The sequence below is a fragment of the Osmerus eperlanus genome, chromosome 15 (assembly GCF_963692335.1).
Source record: "Osmerus eperlanus chromosome 15, fOsmEpe2.1, whole genome shotgun sequence".
Lineage (NCBI taxonomy): Eukaryota > Metazoa > Chordata > Actinopteri > Osmeriformes > Osmeridae > Osmerus > Osmerus eperlanus.
Window position 1 is genome coordinate 3,683,835 of NC_085032.1, and position 23,809 is coordinate 3,707,643.

The window sequence follows — 23,809 nt, forward strand, 5'->3', positions numbered from 1 at the left end:
ACGAAAAGCTGGCAATCCGTTGATGCAGGTGGCCTGTTACATACCTGAGGAGTGAGTTTCACAGATACACACTGGCTACATCTATGAACTACTTGTTCTGAGCAGGTGTTGTCAGTGAACAGGCTGTAAAACTGTTGGTTAACACTTGTGTTCTCTTCGGGTCATTCTGACCCATCAGTCATTAGGTGCGTTCGACATGGACTGCGGCTGCATTAAACGACAGGCGAGAGTAGCCGCTTGCAGTCGGGGAGGAGTTGAAAACGGCTCTGCAAAGTCGGACATTCCAGCTTCTCGTGGTTTGCTGCGTTGATGTCAGTCATGGCCGATCAAGCGTGTTTGCTTACTTTACAAAAACAAAGTGAAGAATTTGCGTTTAACTGTCGGGCTGTCTCAGACAGCCCACATTGCGAAGGTTAAAAGAAAATGCTTTTTATTTGTTTTTGTATTGGGTAAAATTGGGTAAACACAACAATGGTTCGTTGTGAACCTTTGGGTCATGTGACCCGAAGGCAGCACAAGGGTTAAGGTGTGCCAGCACCAGGCGCTCGAAAGACTTCATTACCACAGAGGTCAGGACGACGGGTCTGTAGTCATTATGTCCTGTTGGCCTTGGCTTTTTGGGCACAGGGATGATGGTGGAGGACTTGAGACAGGCTGGCACATGGCATGTCTCAAGGGAAGTGTTAAAGATGTAGGTAAACACCGGAGACAGCTGGTCAGCGCAGTGCTTGAGGGTGGCTGGAGAGACAGAGTCCGGCCCAGCTGCTTTGCGGTGATTCTGCCTCTTGAAAAGTCTGTTAACTTCACCCTCCTGAATGGAGAGAGTCGTCACTGTAGAGGGGGGGAGGTGGGAGGCCTCCTGGGTGGGAAGGGGTAGTTTAGGACTGTCCAATTGTCTTTCAAATCTGCAGTAGAACTCATTCAGGTCGTTGGCCAGGCGGGAGTCGTTAGTGGAGTGGGGGGCTCTGGGCTTGTAGTTGGTAATCTGCCTGAGCCCTCTCCAGACAGGAGCAGAGTCGTTTGCAGAGAATTGGTGTTTTAGTCTCTCAGAGTACAGTCTTTTAGCCTCCCTCACCGCCTTGCTAAACCTGTTCTTTGACTCCTTGAAACCGTCTTTGTCCCCACTCCTAAACGCGGCCTCTTTCTCTGACCTCAACCTTCTGAGTTTAACTGTAAACCAGGGTTTGACGTTGTTGTAGCTTACCCTGGTGCGTGTTGGTATACAGCAGTCCTCACAGAAGCGGATGTATGATGTCACAGCCTCTGTGAGGCATCACCAGTCAGTGCAGTCCAAGCACGCCCACAGATCCTCCATAGCTTCACTGGTCCCTTGTTTTGATGTCCTCACAGCAGGCTTACAGCGCTTTAGCTTCTGCCTGTATGCAGGAATCAGGGGGACCGCATGGTATGCTTTGCTGATTGTAGAGTAGCAGTGACCCAAGGTGTTTCCTTCTCTGGTAGGGCATTTGATGAATTGTCTATATTTTGGGAGTTCTTGAGTGAGATTGCCTTTGTTAACCCTTGTGTTCTCCTCGGGTCGTTCTGACCCATCAGTCATTGTGACCCACCGTCGTATTGCGACAACTTTACCGCATACAAAAACAAAGTGAAGCATTTTCTTTTAACCGTCGGGCTGTCTCAGACCCCCCACATTGCGAAGGTTAAAAGAAAAGTATTTTTATTTGTTTTTGTATTGGGTAAAACACAATGATGGTTCGTTATGAACCTTTGGGTCATGTGACCCGAAGGCAGCACGAGGGTTAAAGTCGCCTAGCACAATAACAAAGGAATTCGGATTTTCATGCTCCACACTCAGTATCTGGCTGGCGAGCACACGTTGAGCCTCGTTGACGCTAGCCTGCGGAGGCATGTAGACGCCAACCAGAATGAATGATGCAAACTCTCGTGGCGACTAAAAAGATCTACAGTTAATAAAAAATTATTCCAGATCAGGAGAACAGAGAGCACAGGGTCACAATCCGCTCTCAGCAGTTTGAAACCTGCTAGCTGTAGCGCAGAGTCTGGGATCAGTTCACTCAGCCGTGTCTCCGTAAAGCACAAAACGGAAAATGAAAGTCTCTGTTTTTCCACACCAGTAGCTGAAGTTCATCCAGTTTGTTGCTCAGTGAACGCACGTTGGAGAGAAATATCCCCGGTAACACTGTGCGTGCCCCACGCCGACAGAGTCGCACCAGAGCACCGGCTCGTTTGCCTCTCCTACGACGCTTCGCTGCTAGGACAAAGCCGAAGGTGGCTTTGACTATAATTCCTACTAATTCTGCCGCTGGAAGCAGAAAAGTGGGAAATACACAGGAGTTGTAGTCCTGATGTTTAGAAGTACTTCTCTTGTTAGAGAACCCCGGAAATCTTGGCAGAACACTGAATTAACAGACAAAACAAGACAGAAAAGAGCGCACCCAACGGCCGAGGCAGCCTTCATCGGCGCCATCTTGGATTATTATTCCATGACCGAGCTTCTCACCCTATCTGTAAGGGAGAGCCCGGACACCCTGCGGAGAAAACACATTTCGGCCGCTTGTATTCGCGATCTCGTTCTTTCGGTCACTACCCACAGTTCGTGACCATAGGTGAGGGTAGGAACGTAGATCGACTTGTAAATAGAGAGCTTCGCCTTTCGACTTTCGACGGACCGATGCAGAGCCCGCATCACTGCGGACGCCACACCGATCCGCCTGTCGATCTCACGCTCCATCCTTCCCTCACTCGTGAACAAGACCCCGAGATACTTGAACTCCCCCGCTTGGGACAAGATCTCCTCCCCGACCCGGAGATTGCACTCCACCCTTTACCCCCCTACTGTTGGGATGAAAACATTACATTTTCAAATTAATGTAAAAAAACGAAGAAATGTTTTTAGAACACGTTAAAGTGATGTCAGAGTTGTATGTTCTATCATGGTTTGTTGTACTCTAATGGTTAATTATACATTTTAAGATCTAGTATTAATTTTGAGCATGTTTTTGCACCCCCAGTTTTAAAACCCAGAATCGCCTGGGATGCTCAATGTTTGTAAGATATTCACATTTTGTTGGTGTTCCTTTGTTCTATTGTTGCAGTGGATTGAACAACTATACATTGATATGTGGATATAATAATTCAAACCTTTCAAAGTGCCAATACACACATCTGTATAAGCCCGGCATGAGGTGTAGTGAAGGATTCTTATTCTATGTGTCTATTCCAATATGTAATGATGGTATTCAATGACACAAATCTGTGTTCTAGAAAGAGTGGTCTGGAGTCGCAGAGGTCCGATAATATCAGCTTTAATGCAGCAGTTGGAAATCAACAAGTACAGAGCTCTGGGGTTGTCTAAGTTTCCCTACCCGCAACAGAGTTTGGGCTGGTTCACGAAGTCCAACTGGCTATCTGTCCCTCCCCAGCATATATTTATACAGTGCAATTGAAACACATGTATCAAAAAAGGGTTGAGCTTGTTCTCTCGTGCATCAGGGAGTTGTTCTTGCCTACGCGTCCCACCTGCTCGGGTGCCGTCTCCACCCGGTTTCAAGGTTGTTTCTGAAAATGAAGAGATACAGACACAAAGAACAGCCTGCTTCCCACACCCAGTGTGAGACCCAATGTTTAAGCCTGAGCACACTTCTAAGTTCATAACTTTAATAAGCACAATGCATAACTTTAATAAGCACAATATATTCTTTAATATCTCATAAGAACGTGAACAAATAGTCGCCTAGGTTGAAGGTTGAGCTTGCTTGCCTTCAGCAGTGGTTTTGCCTCAAAATACCAGCTAGCTAGACTAATCGACTTTAGGTAACAACAAAAAATGAATGTCAAGAATGTGCAGCACTGGAGTCTACTGTACTGACTACTGAGGATAGCAGATGGTTGGGGGTTGAGGCTAACTCGTTTAGCTAGCTACATAACTAGGGGACAGATAGTTGGATATGGACTGTCCAGCCTTAACATGGCAGCTTTCACGGATAAAAACGAAACGCAAATAGCTAGTCTTTATCCAACAGTCTAGACTAGTCAGTGACTGGCTAGCTAGCAATGCAGAAGTATCACAGTAGCAATCCATTGCTAAAAAACAAACAAACAAAAGCTATCCGCACAGCGAGTGACCAAGTTAAACCCCTGTTAGCCTAGCTAGCCGGTGAAGATTACGATTAAGTCACAAATAATGATTTCGAAAAAACTGTACCTTTGTCAACATGGACTGAAGGTCGTCGTGTCCAGGGTTATCCGACAGTAAAAGCTGAGTGCAGTCATTTAGTGTCTGCTTACACTGTCTTATGAAGTTCCTTCTTGCCATCTTCTCATCCTTCAAACTTCTGTGTGCTGGGCTAAACTTGTTTTGAAATCTTCCGCTTCTACAGTGGGGAGGAGCTGGTACTTGAAAATACAGGGAAGAATCAAATCACACTAGCCCAGATAACTGCAGGAGCTAGGGAAATTGTGGGCAGTGATTTGCATGTGGCGTTTATTTAACGCCTGCAATTGCACGTGTAAATATACAGGCGTTTATTTAACGCCTGCAATTGCACGTGTAAATATAAAGGCGTTTATTTAACGCCTGCAATTGCACGTGTAAATATAAAGGTGTTTATTTAATGCCTGCAATTGCATGTGTAAATATACAGGCGTTTATTTAACGCCTGCAATTGCACGTGTAAATATACAGGCGTTTATTTAACGCCTGCAAGCGTTAACTAACGCGTACATTCATGTGTAACTTTCGCCTGCACATTTACGGCTGCAGCCGCTTATGAAACAGCTGCAGGCGCTTCCTAAACGGGTGTCCAATCAAAAATACGCGTTTAAATTACGAGTACATTTGACCCTGTCGGCGTTCCATACTTCCTAAACGGGTGTCCAATCAAAAATACGCGTTTAAATTACGAGTACATTTGACCCTGTCGGCGTTCCATATATACTATGCTCGCTACTGGCTGTCGCAAAGTATGACGTGTACAACTAGTTGCAAGCGTGCACGAGGTCTCGGAGCTAGGGAAAAAAAGAGCCACTGGCTGTTTATAAATCCACGTTTTTTTCCGTTCTTGTGTTCTTGCGAACTCGTTTGACGTCATCTTTCATTGCCCAAGTACAGTTCCAATCCAAAGAACACAAATCACCAAGAACGCCAAAAATACCCGGAAATGTTCCTGATCCGCCCCTTTTATCGAGGATACATCGGATGGTGACTTGACCAGCGAGAACGCTTCTGATTTCCCAGAAGTCCTTGCGGACTTGCGAGACCATTCTCGCAAGGACGCTTGCAAGAACGTTCTTCAAAAGAATGTACTTGCGTTCTCAGCGTTCTTCGGATTGATAAACAGCCACTGTTTAAAGCTAGACCGGAAGAGTCGGAAGTGGAAAGATGGCGCGGTCCATTTTCGCGCTCTCGCTTGCCTCACTGCGCCACTGAGCACTTTTCATAGAAATGAATGGGGACGCCATCTTGGAAGACAAAAGTTGCTTCATCTAGTTATATTAACTCTATGGTCGCAGCAGATCGCAGCCGATCGCAGGCAGTGTGTCCCAGGCGTAATGTTCCCTTTTGTGCTCGTGCCCTATCGTATCCGCAAGCACATTCCCATGCAACTTTTCTTGACGTAAGCAAATAAATGGGGTGCTAGTTTACCCATTTTGGATTGGGTTCAAATTTAGCAAAAACCTGGAAAAACTATTCTATGAAAAAGCTAGTAGTATGAGACAGGTTCGAGAATCGAATCAAAATGATTGGGGGAGATTTTGATATGTTGACTGGAACGACCGGACAAGTAGGAAATACAATACCACCAACATCCACCGGGGCCGTTGCATCAAGCCGAGGGGTGGGGGTCTGGGTATGAGACGTGAAAACCTACGTGTCCCTGAGAATCAAATGAGAAAAGCCCACAGAAACCAACGAGTTCTTTACAGAATGTAAACAAGTCTACAAAGGGAAGGAAGACAAATGCATTGGAAAAAACATGTAACTGGGCTAACATTTAGCATTTTTTTCGTGCTGTCGTATTTTACAAATAAGGTTAGTAGGCTAGGTCTGATGCAGTCGTCAGCCTCTCGTACATTAACATTGAAATGTAACTATTTTATAGTAGCTCTAAACATTATAGTAAACAATGCAGGCTGATAAGCGTGAGTGATATGTAATCTCAGGATTCTTCCGTGTAACTCGAGTTTGAGGTACTTATTTCCTGGGATTCTTAGCTGACCAATGCGGTTCATGAAGCGTTTCAGTTGCTAACTTTATACTTCGCTATCAGGTAATGTTTCAGTGCAGCTTTAAATGCTACATTCAAGTCGGTCTAGCTGGCTCTCAAGTTCATAAAGCACAAAGTTTTACAAGCTTCCGATGATGAGCACTTGAAAGCAGCGATAGACGAGTCTTCTTGATGACGTACTATGTTGTTTATTTTGCAGTATGTCCTGTCTGTTTTGAAATTCACTTATCCAACCCTGTTTCAGGGGTAAGTAGGACCATCTTGTTATAAACAATGTGGCACCAGAAGTGTTACCTAATGTAGCATATTTTGTTAATGAGAAAGTCATGTACAACACTACATTCATCCAGTAGCTTGTGTTGGCTACATGTTAATGCCATGTTATGGAAAATTGCTTCTTGGCTGTAGGCTCACATAAGTAAATTTCTTGTTTTCCAATTGTGAATACATTGACAAAAAGCAAGTTCTGTAACAATTATCCATGAACAGTAAATCAAACCATTAATTGTTTTTGAACAATGAGACAATTGGTTTGTATTCTCACTTTTGTAAAGTTTGCAACCTATAAGCTGAGCATTCCTTTCAGGAGGCTATTTTCCGTTTAGTTTCTGAAATCCATCAATCATGCATGTTGGCATAATATTGTGTATTGTCCTTGTTTTTATGACAGTGTGTTTGGGATTGTCCTTACTGCATGAAAAAGTGTTCTCACTTTAGAAAACCAAATAATTTGGTTGTATTTTGAGCATATATTATGTTCTTGAGCACCTACGAATTGTCGTTGATGCTGCCCATCACCTGTTATATCATAAATGTAATCACATTTTGTAATTTTTCTTAATCAAAGTACCAATTAACCAAAAGCATACTTGAAATGCTGTGATTTCTAACAGTTGAAAAGATGGGTAGGGAATACTTAGAACTAGAGCCTTAAATTAATTCCTTAGTTCTGTCTTTTTCAGATGGCAGACATTAATTGGCATGCTTCTGCTGCTTCTGTCAGGAAAGCTTGGATGGGTGGAGATCAGCAGTTTTTCAAGGTATCCTTTTATTATCCTCCCTTTTATTATTCTCCCTTTATACATTATCTAAGTTCCTTATCCGGCTGCCTTTTAAGTCTGTCCAGACTGCTTTACAAAGCTGACAACGACGTAGATCAAGTGCTTAATCAAAGAGCTGGAAGTATGCTGTCATATCATGGCTTACTGGTTTCTAATGGAAATGTCCATTCTGATCTATGTTGTGATGACATTGGTCTTAGTCAGAAGACGTAGATGCGTCTTCCAATACATTTGACATAATAACTAATAGTAACTAACGATGTACACTCTGCTCAGTATGAAGCGTCCATGTATGAAGCACACTTCCTTCTGGTTGTGTTATTTACCATGTATGGTTTGGCTGAGAGAGAGTAGTTGTTATTTACCTACAGTATGACTGAGAGAGAGTAGTTGTGTTATTTACCTACAGTATGGTATGGCTGAGAGAGAGAGTAGTTGTGTTATTTACCTACATTTACATTTATTCATTTAGCAGACGCTTTTATCCAAAGCGACTTCCAAGAGAGAGCTTTACAAAGTGCATAGGTCACTGATCATAACAACGAGATAGCCACAAAACATTGCGAGTAGCCAAAACACGAAGCACACATTGTGAGCAACCAAAATAAGTGCCAAAGGGAAGAACCATAAGAGCATGTAGCTAAACAAGTTACAATTAAACAACATGAACTGCTATAAGTGCAAGTGTACCTGTGGAAAAAGCAAGCAACAATAATAAAAACAATATATCACAGCGAGTACAAAAATTTAAGTCAGTTACCACTAACCACAAGAGCAACAAGTCTCTAAGCAAGAGTCATTGTGATCCTTGAGGAAACTAACATCGGGTCAAGCGAACCATTCCTAAGTACCGTTGTACTCCCGGAACAAGTGCGTCTTGAGCCTTTTCTTGAAGGTGGAGAGACAGTCAGTGTCTCTGATGGAGGTGGGGAGTTGATTCCACCACTGGGGGGCCAGACAGGAGAAGAGCTTGTGTTGGGACCGGGCGGTCTTGAGCGGTGGGACCACCAGGCGGTTGTCTGAAGAAGACCGTAGGTGACGGGTTGGGGTGTAAGGCTGCAGGAGAGACTTGATGTAGACGGGTGCAGTCCCGTTCACTGCTCGGAAGGTCAATACCAGGGTCTTGAATCTGATACGGGCCATGATAGGTAGCCAGTGGAGAGAGATGAGGAGCGGGGTAACATGGGAGCGTCTGAATAGATTGTAGACCAGGCGGGCCGCTGCGTTCTGAATCCTCTGGAGAGGGCGGGTTGCACATGCTGGGAGAGCAGCGATGTGTACCTATAGTATGGTATGGCTTAGAGAGAGTAGTTGTGTTATTATGGGGGCGCTCCCCATCTTCCTTTTTAACAGCTTGATATTAGAGACAACGTTGCCCTGAAAGAAGAGTTCTGCTATGGTGAGCAGGTGGTGCAGGTGAGGTAGAGACCAGTAGTTGTGTGGACAAATTGGATAGCGTTTTTTAAGCTGTGTTTGCGGCATCTCAAAAATTGCAAAAAAAAATCATATTTTTGGATACCAAAGCAGATGACTCAATATGGAGGTCAAAGAGAAGCTCCTGATCTGTACAATATGACAGAGTTCTGTCAACTCTACTCTGATATTGTGAATTGCAGGTCTGCAGCTCTCTCCTGGCTTCCGGGCTCACTTCTGTTTGTAGGAAACATATATGCTGGGTCCAGAGCCTTAGCACGCCTTGTAAGTCATTAACTTTCTCATTTTAAATATTACATTTGATTGATATGAAAGCAACCAAGTTGAATATGCCAGATAACTTGCCTGACTTAAACACATTTTTTATATATATTCATATTTGGCTCAAGTAAGTAGAATGGAATAAACAAAGAATCTCTGCATGTTCCATAGTGGGGAATGGAAGGGATATTTGATGTCAGATATTGTCAAGCTAATTATAGGTTAGGCTTATAGGTTTAGTGCTGTTTTCATTTTTAATTTATTTCATAATGGCTCTGGATCTGAATTTCTCTTATCTATTACAGCCCATTGCTTTCTTCTTCACTCTTCATAATGCTTCTGAAGTGGTACATGTCTTTATGGAGAGATTGATTAAAAGAGATGTGAGTGCAACATTTTTGTCAAACTTCATGTTTACAAGTAGCCTAACTCATGAAATTGTACACTTTCTACACATGTAATTAATTTATTTTAATTAACATACAGGTTTCATGGATGAAGGTTATAAGGTTTGTGCTTTTGTCCTGAATCAAAAATGAATGAAAACAGGGATATGGGTAACTCAGTAACATAAACATGAGCTAACTGATGACAAGGTTGTTATTTCATGGTGTACGTATCATTGGCAAACAAGTGTACAACGATGCAGTGCTAGCATCATTCATTGAATGCTTTGTATTTGACTTGGTGTCTAGTGTGAGTGTGGTGCTGCTCTCTGCTGTCAGCCTGCCCCTTCATGACCCCCAGGTTTGTGCATTACTCCACGTTGTTGATGTTTCACTAATTTCGCTAAATGGTAAAGATGTATAAATATAGTACGATAAAATCTTCCTATTTTTGCCTTTTGCCGATTTCTAGGTTGAATATTTGGGAGATTTATTTGTATTTTTATACTATGTACTATGAAATATGTAGTAATTTAAATGTATTTAATTGCTTCATGTGGTGCTTAAGAATTCATCGTAATACGGGAGGATTCCAACATTGCGAAACACAAACAACAAAATATCGAAATTCAATTCCCCCCATGTTTGTTACATTTCTGTTTAAAATTGTTGATTCAACATGTTTCCTCAGTCATTGGGCCCTTTAGAGTATATACTTATAGAAAATATTGGTCAGTAACACTTTCAACATAAAAAAGTGTAAGTGAACTTTAAAGTATAAATTAATTACAGTGTATGTATGGCATGGATGTCACGACATGGGTCACAATATACTAACACAATACTGTATTGTATTACTGCAACATGTTGAACAGTAGGTCCTCATGATCTCATCCTTATATGATGACTTAAAATTATAATTGGGAGTTTTTTGTGCATTTTCGTTAAATGGACACGTTCAGCAACGCAGGGAGTTTTTGCATAAATGCTGATGCTCCGTATTTTTTCCACACATGTTGATGATATGTGGTGTTTAAAGAAAGGTTAACGGTCAAATCTAACACTGAGGGGGCCAACAAAGCCAGGAAGGCTTGTGGTAGCGCCTTGACTACAGACGCTACATTCTTGAGAACAGTGTCTTATGTTCTGTATTTTGTCTTCCATATTCTTCTATGGGTATTTGACTTTACAAAGTGACAGTGAGAACTTTTGGGGTAAGAAAAATGGGACCAATTTGTTTGTTGACAAAGAGGACCACCTACTGGTCAGACAATGTCCTTTGAGACTGGAGAGAACATTCAACATGGCCAACGCCAATCTGCTGATGACACTGTCTGTGGGTCTTAAGCAACACACATGGCAACTTCATTTCAACTTGATACGATGCCCTGTTCTCGAGATAATCATGTCACAGATAGGCACTCACAGACAGAGATTCCTGCCGTTATAGTTACATTAGATTCTACCTCCCTGTCTGAATGAATTGCAAGATTACCACACAACCACAAGGTAGCACAAGGGACGTCATAGAACAGGATTTACTAACCTCTGTAATACAGTAGAAACAACAGTTCTGAGAAACCACATTTGTCTTAATTTTTTATTATCCATTGCTATATCCTAATGCAAGTTGTATTTTTTTATTAACAACAACTGGAATTTCAGTCAAGACACTCACGTGATTGATTTCACTATTTATTCATATACATGAAAAATAGGTTTAACATTGGCAGAATGGATGTACATGTGGAAGCGCTTCCTGCCTTCACTGCAGCATGCATGACATGAGGCAGGGGGCAACAAGTTAAATCCCCCACGGGGAGTACAGACAGACAACATGGGGGAGAAGGGGATGGTGGTGGGTGGCAGCAGCGCAGAACACAAAGGTAATCGAGGATGCGTGTGCGTGCATGTGTGCGACTTTATAGCGCCGCCTATGGGCTACGGAACCGTCCCATGCGCACGTCCCAGTGCTCGATGAGACGTGCGCCTGCAACCAGCCGCATACACCGATCATCTCTCCCGTACCCTTCTCATCCAACACGGGCAGATGCTACCTCTAGAGCAGCGCTGACTCTCCAGTGGCCCATCGTCATGCGCCCAGGATGTACACACAGGCAGCACAAAGACGCTATGCTGGAACACAGGGATATGTTATCTAGTGGGAAGGAACAAGGTGTGTGTCAGCAGCATGCTGTTCCCTGGCCGGTACCCGGGGTATCTCCCTAGATACCTCAAGACAGATTGTCATAGTGCATGCAGCATGCATGCGCATTGGCAACGAAGATCCTACAGATATAGACTAGCATTGTGAGGATCCGGTAGCCTTCTCATCCATACAGGGCAGATTTATGCTACCACTAGAGACCCGCCCTCTAGCACCCGTCGGCAACCCAAAGGATGTACGCGAAGGTGCCTGTGTGCGCAGACATGGAATGTTACCTGAGGATGTGAGAACAAATGTGTCAGCGGAGCATCCGCTGTTCCCTGGGAGTCCAGGGCATCTTAACGGATATCCCCATGTAGACACTGTGGATTCTGATGGCTAGCTTAGCGCATCAGAGCACATCCGCGGATCACCACGGCTACATGGAGATCCGAAGAGACATACTAGCATTAGCAATGTACGAAGCCACAGGATAGATGCGGACCACATTGGTCGCCGGAGGTCTCAGACCTGTTCGGCTTGAGCGCTTGCTTAGCTTGAGCACTATGCCTAGAGTAGACAGTTGCTGAGCATTATCCAATGCAAGCCTCTATTGTATACCAGCTGCAAATATTGCCCGACACAGTCAGTCTTGGGGTTCATCAGTTCTGCGCTTCCACGATGTCCAGCGTGGACGTGGACACCAGAAGCAGAGGTGGCCGCCCCGATCCGGAAGGAATGCACCATATACAGCTCCGGGGACAGGCCACAGCGCTCGCACAGAACTCCATGGCGTTGCGTGAGCCACGATCTGGTCGTGGCCTTGCCAGCTGCGTCACTGGTAAACAGGGGCTCATCAGGTGTCCCCCGGGGGCGGAACAGCAGGTACCGGCACATGAAGGAGAGGGGACAAAAGGTAGTTGGTTTGGACCATCACAATGGGGGTGTCTTTACGAGTCAGATCAGTTTTGAAGTAGGCCCTATTAGGGCTGGGCAATATGGGTAAAAATTATCACGATAGATATTTATATTTCCATTCGATAACGATAGACGATAAGAAGACGATAGACCACAGATCCGTAGTAGTAGCAAAATAAGTCTCTTCCTCAACTTTTTCCCTACACTCGGCATAAAGGTTAGGCAGCACGGTGTGAGAGAAATGTTTGTGGCCAGGGAGCACATACCTGGGGTCAAGTAACTTAAGCTTTTTAAAAACTTGCTTTTTATCAATAGCCTACCTTGGCGCAAACTCACACTTTCTGCATGTTCCAACGAGTGATTTAGCTTCAGGTGGTGAAAAAGGTTTGTCGTATTACCAGACTTGGTAGCCACCTGTTTGTTTACTACACAATTTGCACCAAACATTGCTCTGCTCTTTGTCAGATTTCAAAAAGCCAAACCACTTCCAAATAACTGAAGAAGACAAACCTTTTTTATCAATAATTTCTTCATTGGAAGTTGCTCCCTCGCCATGGCTATCGCTGCCACTGTTTTCGGCAATAAGACTAATTTTCTGCGGTTAACATTAGCCACTCCACTTGAGGTGCTAAGTCAGTATATTTTAGTGAGTGTACATAGGCCACCATTTCTCCGCAACTTCCTGCTGCATCACAGAAATAAATGGACTGCTGTTCCTAATTATTCTCTATCGACATTATCGATATTATTGAAAATGAATTAATGTTACGATATCTTTATTGAGGGAATTCATTACTTCGATGAATCGATAAAAAAAAAATATCGCCCAGCCCTAGGCCCTATAACAGTGAACATCGCACTTCCCATTATGAAATCAGACATGCATGGTGAGATCACAAGATGGATAGAAAGTAGTGCATCTAGAGGGGCATGTAGACATATTCACCGTACCGCAGAAACCTGTGAGAAACACTATCGAGCAGGGTGTCGAGCACCCCTGTCTCGGAGCGGACACTACAGTAGTTGTGCAGTAAAGGGAGAGTGATAGTGAGACGTTTATCTGCTTTCTGGCCACTGCTTCCGTGCACCGCTCATGACAAGATGGATAGACAGGCTCCCAGAAGGCTGCATGATGAAGGATCCGCACACCGAACGTACAACTGGACACCTGCCACCAATGCTTTGATGGACAACGGTTGCAGCTTGTGGGACTCGAAACGGTGCACCATGAAAGGGCACAGCACAGACATGTTTAAAGGCAGAGGGCTCAGAGAAGGCACCACAGTATGTATAAGAATATTGAAGCCAGGCTGAGTCATAGGATTTAAATGTGGAAGTGCACACACCCAACCTTATGTAGTGACAGGTGGATAATAGGCCATGTGCTGCTACAGAATCAGAATCAGCTTTATTTGTCATGGAAGTTCATACAAACAAGTAATTTACTGGGGCAAGAAGGTGCATACAATAACCATCTATGGATCTAAAGATGAAAAGTAGAGCAGGAACCACCCGGCCCTAATACAGCACGGAAATGCAACCGGAGGAGAACACGGAAAATCCACTACTCAAATCGTCCAGTGCAGAACACTCATCAACAAATCCAACTCAGCGCTCCCGCGTGTCAAAGATGAGCGGACTGCTGCGGCAGCCGAATGTCAACCGAACAAAAAACTGTTACCACGCCAGCGCATACTGAACAGGCGCTTTGAGACGCGTGGTGAGGCAGGAACTTGAACGCTTTGGTTGGTCACGTCTACTTGCCCAGCAGCGCGTTCGCGATTTTATCATATGGATGGCGTTGTCCACAATAGCGTAACACATGAAAAGGGCCCGCGTGGAATAAAGCCGTTAATGCTGGCCACTGTGCCGCCGTGCGGAGCCGGCAGGTCACTTGTAAGGCGCTCTTGCCCGACTATTACTGTGTGGCTACGCCTTATTGACTAGTCTGAACAAACGGAGAGGAGATTCCTGAAAAGCCCTATCATGAACCCGTGACTACTTCTTTTGGACGAGTGCATCCACGACGCACGGCTCTCAGAGCGCAGTCTATTGCACACATGACTAACCGTCGGCGGCTCAGACCGGCATAAAACCCACAAGTCAGGACATTAGCAAGTAAACAAACAACAATTGGGATGCAGCACAAGTGTCCAACTTTCACAGGGGTTGACGGTATTCACTTGCCCTTTTGGCGAGGGCACTGATCGGGATGCGTCCCCCGCAGGCTAACTGCAGCATGCAGATATTGCGATCAGCATAGCGATGTGAATATATCTGGAATACATGTTCAGCATTGTCATTACACATTTAGGTATATCGGAAGTATTGATTGTCTTTTACTGTAAGAGACATAGAACATATGAAATAGCAGCAAAGATTAGCATCATAGATTTAATTCCTCCACATTCGTTGCCGTTCAGAATTTATCCGGTAAGTTTAAGCCGTCTCCATTGTTACTTAGAAATTCCGCTATATTTGGGTGTGCTCAAGACTTTGGCGAGAGCACAACCTTTGTTCTCTCACATATATATTATTATTATTTTTATTTTTGCCCCCCTAAAACTCAGTCAATATTTGCCCTACATAGACAACGTAGGTGTCAAAAGTTTCGTCTTGGTAGCGATTGAGTTGCTTCTATTGGAATTTACATTCCGTTGCATGGTTTAGGCTGAAGTTAAGTTTTTGTGGCGAAAAGTGAAGCTAACGGTGGCTAATTTGCTAGCCACAGTCACTGACGTTACTAACGTCACTAACGTCACGAAAACACGCGTGACTACCTTTGGCAGAACATTTGTTTCGCATCTGTTAACTTGGGGGATAGCTAGGCTAACTATAGCTTTACTGCAAGGCAGCTGCAGAAACGCCACAAGCAAAGAGGCCAGGGTGATAACTATTTACTCATTTTACTTTGTGATATGACACACAATTGTGATGTGTAATGTACAGTATAAGCTGATATTATTAAGGAAGTACATCTACTTTCGGAAACAGTAGTCTACTATTTCACTGAAGTATTAGCATCATGACATTAGCCTGTGTTGCCCGGGCAACACATACTACAGTGGTCTATGATGTAGCGTTATCTGTTTTCAATCGTTAAAATAAACATTCCTCACATATACATTTTCGTTGTAGGATTTATTCTGACATTAGTAAACGATTTGTTGGTGAAATTACCATTACCTGTGGTTTCAAACCAGTGTAGCTCACTGCAACGCTGTAGCTTACGCGAGACACACTACAAAAACATTTACACTACACAGCTGTTTAGGAAGTCAAACGGCGACAGAACATGTTCGGCACTCCCCTTACTTAAATCAAAAGTCTATCTAACTACTAACCTGAACTTCATTGCCACAGCCTAAACGTTGTCAATCTGTTCATGAAAATAATTAATTTCAGCTTAAACCGTACAACGGAACGTTAAATCCAATTCAACCAACGCAATCGCTACCAAGACGAACACAGCAGTAGTCTAGTACTGTACCGTAGTAGTACAATTTACCGGGGCAGCTTCTCCACACAGGGCTATATCGCATTTTGCGTTGTTACTGACAATGATCGCTACCAGTGAGCATTTTAGGAATGAGCGATTTTACACTAAATAAATGTGAAGCTTATTTAGGCTACGTTTTTGGGGGCATATTTTCAGTTAGCAGATGGTACTGTTTGAATCGCGATTCCATCTTCTACTGCCGGGTAACGTCGTAGAATAATCTTCAAAGGGGGTTCTTTATTAATGAATGAATGCAATGAGTAGGCGACATGCCTGAAAATATCACGAGAAGGGAAAAACTTAAAATGACGTTTAAGTCATAGAGATTAGGTCAATTTTTACACCGGTCTGCCAAATTTATTCGTTTTGATTCAACGATGAGGCTGCCTCTTGCAGGGGAAATGAGAAGACATCTATTTCATTCTACACTTCACTCGTATTTTCAGTTGTAAATGAGCAGCAAAAAAAATAAATGCTTTTAAATCTATTTAATCTTTATAAATAATAAGTATGCATTTTCATATAAAATATACAGAAATCAGTTGTAAAAATGTCATTTAAAAAACGGACCCCTGTGCAACCGACGCAAGCAAGCACACCCTACAATTTCCCCAGAAATTGTACCCTCTCTAGTCATCATTACTGCTGCTTCAGAAATGTCATCAAATGCAAGCGATTAGATGATGGAGCTGTCCGCTCCACAATTCTAACAACTGTCTCCGTTCCCTCTCAGCTGGAGAGGATGAGCAACTGGAACCGTGAGAAGACTTCAATCACTAGCAAAGTCATGACAACCAGTTAAACAGCGCGAATGAGCAAGCACTTCTGTTCATCTCAGTCAAGCAGTGACAATCAGAGATTGATAGGGTAGGCTATCTAGCGAACTCTGGCTGCTCCTTAAATGCGTGCTAGTGAAGCAATGTATCTCGTAATGCCCCCATCATTGTTGACGACTATTAACCTGAGAAGGCGTGCACATTTGTATTGTCCTTGCAAGACATTTCCAACCCTACTCCCCGCAATCGATCAGACGCCTGTCCAACAGGTCAGTGCACCGAGAAAATATGAACGTGATTCACGTCCGTAACTGCAAATTTCGCTCCTCATGCCAGATATGCTGCGAGTGCTCGTGGTCGGCTCCTGGACATGGGCCCCCTTTGGGCAGCACAACAACAGCAGCACGGGAAACGGAGCCGCGCTTCCCCTTTGTTGGAGCCTTGCCCGGGGGAGCACACAGGGGCGCGGATGGAACGGCCTCGCCGCACTCGAGGAACAAACAGGAACAGCTCCTCGTGGCCGAACCCAATCTTGTACAACGGACAGTCCTTAATGTTGGCGGATCAAGGCCAAACGGAACTGCGCCTGACTCCCGAGTTTTCACAGACCACATAGGTGCAGGGCTCCTCGGACGGAGAACCATCAGGAAGCAGCTCGAAACCTTCTACCAGATCCCTAAAACACGCACACGCCGTCCAGGTCCAAAGAGACGGACAGGGACACGCGAACGACAGATAGGCTAACACAAGACATAGAACGGGAAGCAATGGCGGCAGCGCAGAACACAAAGGTAATCGAGGATGCGTTTGCGTGCGACTTTATAGCGCCGCCTATCGAGCTAAGCCTATGGGCTAAGAACACGGCGATGGGTGATATGACGCGCGCTGCCCCAGTGCCATACCTGAACTTGCTTCGTTCATAGAATAACAGATCTGAATGCAACCCAGTGCTGACAGGTGACAGACAAAATGATCTGGTAACACGTGTTCAGTAAACCGTGTTAGACGCTTGAGTTCTAAATATTTCCGACGGTCCCCAAAGCGTAAGTTATTTTTCCAAAACGGTAGCTAGCTAGCTTTAGTTAGCTTCCGGGCTAAGTTAGCTAGCATAATACTCGTAGCAATGCTACTACTATGCTAGTGTTACTTGTTAGCCTTCTCATTAGTACATTTTGAAGCCATACATGTAGTCTTCTCAAAAACAGGGTTCTCAAGCCTCACGCGCATTGACCATGAGACACACGCATTTCAACCAGTTCACACGCTCACTTGCCACACCTTGTATTTCTCACGCTGAGAAGGCATCACCAACCAAGTTGTCCTGCTAACGTTGTATACATTAATGGACTAGGCGCAGGCACACAAAATGAAGTTTCCTGTCGCCAGGGAATCGTTTTCCCCTGTGTCAAAGAGTTCTTTGCCTGTGTCTCGGCCACGTGCGTTCGTTACTAGGCAACATCGATGCGCGAACACACGGAACAGTCTCGGTCACCGTACGTTCGTTACTAGGTAAGCAACATATGGTGCATTCGACTTCATGCAGCATTGGCGGCGCCGACAGCAGCCAGCTGCCTGTAAGCTGAGAATGCCATTGGCTGCTTCAAGTCAGCCGGGCTGCAGGCGACGCGGGCGCTGCATTAAATCGAACACACCTATAGACGCGCGAACACGTGACGGAGAAGGTAAGTTGGAAGAAAGCTTGTCTAACATTTTTTATATTTACTCCAGAGAGGCTAGAACATTTGGTAATATAGCCAATTTTTGGCTAAATTATTATCGATGCAGTCAAAAACTCTACAACTGCTTTGCAACCAGAAGCTTTGGCTCAGTTTGGCTGGCTAACAGTGCGTTCACACTGCAGCGGAGCGGGCGGCGCGTGGCGTCGGCTTCCAATTAATTTTCAATGAAACCAGGCGTTGACGCTCGCGTAGGGCATTGTGGGAAGGCGAGCGGAGCGTTGCAAGTTGGATTTTCTCAACTTTATGTAAATGAGGAGCGTGAAAACGCTAGCGTTGGCCAATCGGATTGGTTTCTTGTTTCTTGTAACGTAGCAACTGTTCGTCATGGTAAACATATCTAGGTTTGGCAATTTCAAGATGGAGGAGAAACTTTTCGTATGTGTCTTCACACCCAGTTCTGTTCAGAACAAAGTTACTAATGTGACGAGCCTGAATTTAAAGATTACATTAAACTAATAATGCATGGTGCATGGTTGCCGATGTCGTCATTGTTCCTAGTGTGTTTTTATAGCCTACTTTTAAATGTAGTCGTCACATTACGTGACTGTTCTGTGCCACTGCTAGCTCGCTAGCCCAGCCTACAAACGACTGTTTGAGTGACCGGTGGCGTAACATGTATTCTACTGTAATCTTGCACTAGTAAAATCTTGCACTTACATAAATGTTGTGTAAAAGTGGTATTTTGATCGATATTGTGAGTACATTAACCCAAATCTGCACGCTTGGCCATGACTACAACAGTGACCTTAGAGAACTACAACTCTGTATTAACTTGTCTAACACGCCCCCGAGCGTGGTGTACTGTGGGAAGGCAAGCGATGCAGAGCGTTAAAAAACGCTGCAGTGTGAACGCACTGTTAGGCCTACGTTATCAGAAACTAAGAGAAATGTTAGAGGGTATGGGAAGGACTGAAGATGTCTTTCTTCATTTTATTTCAAATTATACTGTATTAATAGTCTTTCTAGTTACTGATATCCAGAGTGCTCTGGATATTATTTCTGTAATGTTTCATATCCTGTCAAAACATAGGCCTACATCAGTGGCGGCTGCTGGTCTTTCAAAGAGGGGAAGCTCATTTTCGGCCTACATCCTAAAAATGTTCAATTTATTTGGCTAGTTCACTGGCTAGTTCACCCCTATGACACTAGCCTAACCTACTGAATGAATTAATGAATGAACGAACGAGCTAACAAAACAATATTAATCTCGAAGGAGGAAATGTGGAAATTAGGTTAAACTAAAACAAGGAACGTGGTGTATAATTGTATGAAATGTATGATGAAAATTGGTTAGCAATTTCGCCAAGCAAATGCTACTACCATGCTAGTGTTACTTGTTAGCCTTCTCATTAGTACATTTTGAAGCCATACTAAAGCGTTTGTGGCCTAGTTTTTGTCCATCCGAAAACTGTTCAAAGCAGCCCCATTGAAGTCCATGGAAGCTGAGCTTCAACAGGGAAATGCACTGTGGCACTATGGGAATGTATGAGAAGGAAATCAGTCAGTCGACCTGCTAATATATGTAGCTGATTCTGAACTAACTCGACTTCGATATGAACGTGTTCTTTGGCCATATTTGACAATTTTTGAAATGTTAGCGTAAGCTGAGCTTCCCTTGCAGTCTTAAAGAAATCGCCACTGGCCTTCATTAAATCTCACTCCAAGCTTTTGATCAAACTTGAGGACCCTGTCTAAAATAATAAACTCATTGCAAGGCAAGGATGTGGCGGCACATAACAGGTGTAGGAAAACCCAGAGGGCAGACACCAACACAAAAGGTGTTGGTGCAATGTTTGGTGCGAGATTTTTTGTTCGAAATCGCATATATGCGACGTTACGCTGTGAGACCCGCGCATTCGAATGATCACGATGTGCGAAGCTACTCCTTAACGGGTTAAATACCATTCACAAAGTGTTTCTACTGTTATAAAAATATGCTATAAGCCGCATCGAAATATAAGCCGCACTACCACTATAAAAATGTAAAATCAGGGTCTAAACCGCGGCTTTATTTTCGAAATACCGTAATCTGTGCACATGATTGCATTACATTAAATGTCAAAAATGGCACTCTACTACTAACTACTGTGTGAAACCTGTCTATAATGACAAGAGTATCGGCTGATAGCTCACATGCTAGATTTATTTGGAATCCAATGTTAGATAATTGCCAGGGAAATCTTTGCTCAGGCTACAGTATTTGTCACATTAATTCTCTATCATTTCATGCAAGTTCTAGACTTCCCCCACTCTACTTAATATTTAGTGATATATTTTGAATCTGTTTTGGCATTCAATGCAGATGAAAAGCTAATGCTGGACCAACTATATTTTAGGAGTTCAGTTTCATCCGATGCCTGATGAAGGGCATAAATGACAACATGTTAGGAGGGTGTGATGGGAGATAGTTAGGTTGGTCCGCTCTTCCCTGACCAATGCTTTCATCAATGACAGGTTAGGCCATTAACAAGCCATCTAGCCAAAACATGGATAAGTACTGCTGTTGGTTGGCTGTGCCCTGACTATGGTCATATTTGACATGGTGACAGTACCAAAGATTGCGTGCAAATATGATTGACAACCATTTACAGTTGTTGCATATACACTTGCATATACACTTTAAATGTCATCTGAATCCGAAAATGGCAATTGCAATCACAATGTAATTTGTATTGAAATGTTTGACTTTATGAATTGTACTGTGATTTCTCATACTGAAGACTAATTTATTTGTTTTTTCAGTTTGACCCAGTTGGTTACACATGGGGTGTGATCCACCTGTGCTCTCTTGGTATGTGTCTCCAGAAGGAACTGAACCTGCTCATCAGGCTTCAGATTGTACACTTGCAGGGATATTGAAATGCATATGCAGAGGAGGGTGACATTCAAATAACTTAATCTTTTAGGAAATGACAAATCTTGGAAAGTACATCTCCGTAGAAAATTGCTCCGTAACTTGTAGGGCTTTCCCCGACTAAGATTTTCTTTGGTCGACCAAGACTAAAACGTCTGAAAATAGACTAATCGAAATTTGAAACGCTTTTTTTTTTTCACAATAAAAAACCGTACAAACATTTTCCCGATCTGACTCAATGGCTGCTGGACATTGCAGATTCAGCCGCTACACTGAAAAAAATGATGTTTAAGATTTACTCAAAAAAAATGAGGCAACAATTTGCAAACAATTTTTGTGTTTAAATTTAACACCATGTAATGTGTTTAAATTACACTACACAAACTAAGTAAAATGTACTCAGTATTAGCAATTAATATTCACCAAGTATATCAGGTAAGGCTTACTTAATTTTTTGCAGTTTACGTAGTAAATTGTACTTGGATTGTCAAATACAAAACTACTTATAAATATCTATTAATTAAATAACAATTAACTCCCAGTTATCAGTATGTTTTAACTAAATTATATCAGTATAAATGATTGGTTATAAATTGTAAGATGCATAACATTTAACATCATCAACAATGTTTTAATCACTCACATTGAACAGTATATAACTTTTTTATTAAAGTTATAGTGAAAAAGGCCTCACACAAACACAATCATAGAATGGGCTGGTACAGTTTAAGTCAGCAATGTGTTTCAGACTATGGTCCCAGTAAACCTATCACCAAAGACCTAAAACATTTCAACCACAAATAAAACACTGGCATTTGCTACTAAAGACTAATTGTTAAACAATAACCTGGGAATTGTTTACAATGCCTTAAAATATGGTTAGAGCACAACGCTCAAAAGTCCACATGCCTTGATATGGTGTGGTAACTTAAAATAATAAAAGAAACTTAAGTCCTGTGAAAAACAAGGAAAGACTTTTCACTGCAAGCCAAAATTAGCATGTATGAGTCTCTTGTTCAGTATTAGTGTGAGGCCTTCAAACTGACAAAAGAAATAACGTGACTTATTAAATGAACCATAAGAGACGATTGTAGAAATTCTGGCAAAATATCTAGATTTCTTTTTAGAGAAAGTTTGGGCATATTGCTGGAAATCAAACATATATACACAATTACCTTGCATCAAAAATTCACAAGTTTCAATTTTTACAAACACATTAATTCAATGACTGTCAATTTAGAAGACTTGTACAGACCACTGCACAAACAAAACATCTGGCCCTCAATGGCAATATTCCCCAAATGTAGTAAAGAAGTAAATACAAGCGTAAATATTATACAAAGTAGTGAAACCACTAATGAAAGTCTTTCAGTGGTGAGGTTACCAAAAAGCCTTCCAATATTCAAGCCAGCAATTTGGTTCTCAGTGACTGGACTTTTGAGGACAGCTTGATACCATCAAGCTCAAGAAAAAGTTTTTGGAAGACCTCAAAAGTATACTTGAGCTTTGCAGGGTATTCCAGATTCAGTGCATACAGCAGTCCCATCAACAGCGTACAAGCTTTTGCTGTGTTGTCACATTTAGTCAGCACCTCGTTACCCTCAATAATGATGGAAACGTCCAGGGGATCCTCATCAGTGGCAGCATGTAGAACAAGCACTTTCAGGATGTGATGAGTGTTTTCATGTTGGTCAGCCTCCTTTTGGAACATAACAGAAGAAACAACATTAATATAGGCTTGTGGTGAAAAACGTTAACACTTATTCAACCAATCTTGATTAAACTCATTGCTCTTAAAAGGACATACCTGGCAGTCTAAGAAAACTCAACACCACTCTCTCCAAGGTACTCTATGAGACTGCGGATGACTGCATCCCGTCTTCTCTCGATGGAGTCTCTCTGTTAAAAAAAACAATTTGTTTGGTGTGATCACACATGGATATGCTGGATATGCTAGTAGACCTAGCAAGGGGGCTATTTATTTATATACCGGTAACCTGATAGTCTCTGTTGACAGTCACCTTGCCAATTGAAAGGTGCATGACAAGACAAAGGTGGATGACATGAATTTGTACTTGCACCCTAGCCTGGAGTAATAATGAGGAATATGTCCAACCAGACTAGATAACTACCTTTGCTAAATGTCTCTTGACCTTATATGTGGGTAAACATTTTAATGTAAAATCACCTCATGCAAATGCCAGTATACACTTATTAATGAAGAATGTGGATTAACTGCCTCCATTGCTGAAACCCTGCTGCATTGAATTAAGAAGTTAAGCATGGGTGAAGTTTAACATTTCTGAAGCACTTGTCAGGTCCACTAGGCCAAATTCTTACAAGACTTGTTACGTTAAGTGAAGAAACTATGAATTATGTGCCTACTCAACAATTACCTGATTGAGGGTATCCAGTATTGGCCGTATCTTTGTCCCTGGAACTCCTCCCTTCGCTCGCATGATGTTGAGCAGTCTCGGCGTGTAACTGTCAAGTTTCCTCATAAACGTTTGCAAGAGAGGAACGGCT

General features: G+C 43.0%; 1 protein-coding gene across 5 annotated transcripts in view; it reads left to right on the forward strand.

Moving 5' to 3' along the window:
- The first annotated feature begins 5,822 nt into the window (after positions 1-5,822).
- LOC134034609 (transmembrane protein 241) overlaps positions 5,823-23,809 on the forward strand; it is a 35,968-nt gene continuing 17,981 nt past the window's right edge. The window contains exons 1-9 of one of the 5 annotated variants that reach the window (XM_062479047.1): positions 5,887-6,013; positions 6,196-6,251; positions 6,409-6,455; positions 7,172-7,249; positions 8,887-8,968; positions 9,271-9,348; positions 9,452-9,474; positions 9,661-9,712; positions 21,172-21,220. In XM_062479047.1, the coding sequence (XP_062335031.1) occupies positions 7,191-7,249; positions 8,887-8,968; positions 9,271-9,348; positions 9,452-9,474; positions 9,661-9,712; positions 21,172-21,220 (343 nt within the window). In that variant the 5' untranslated portion in view covers positions 5,887-6,013; positions 6,196-6,251; positions 6,409-6,455; positions 7,172-7,190. Of the gene's footprint in view, positions 6,014-6,195; positions 6,252-6,408; positions 6,456-7,171; positions 7,250-8,886; positions 8,969-9,270; positions 9,349-9,451; positions 9,475-9,660; positions 9,713-21,171; positions 21,221-23,809 lie in introns of all 5 variants that reach the window. The other 4 variants (XM_062479045.1, XM_062479044.1, XM_062479046.1 and 1 more) reach the window with 4 other exon arrangements.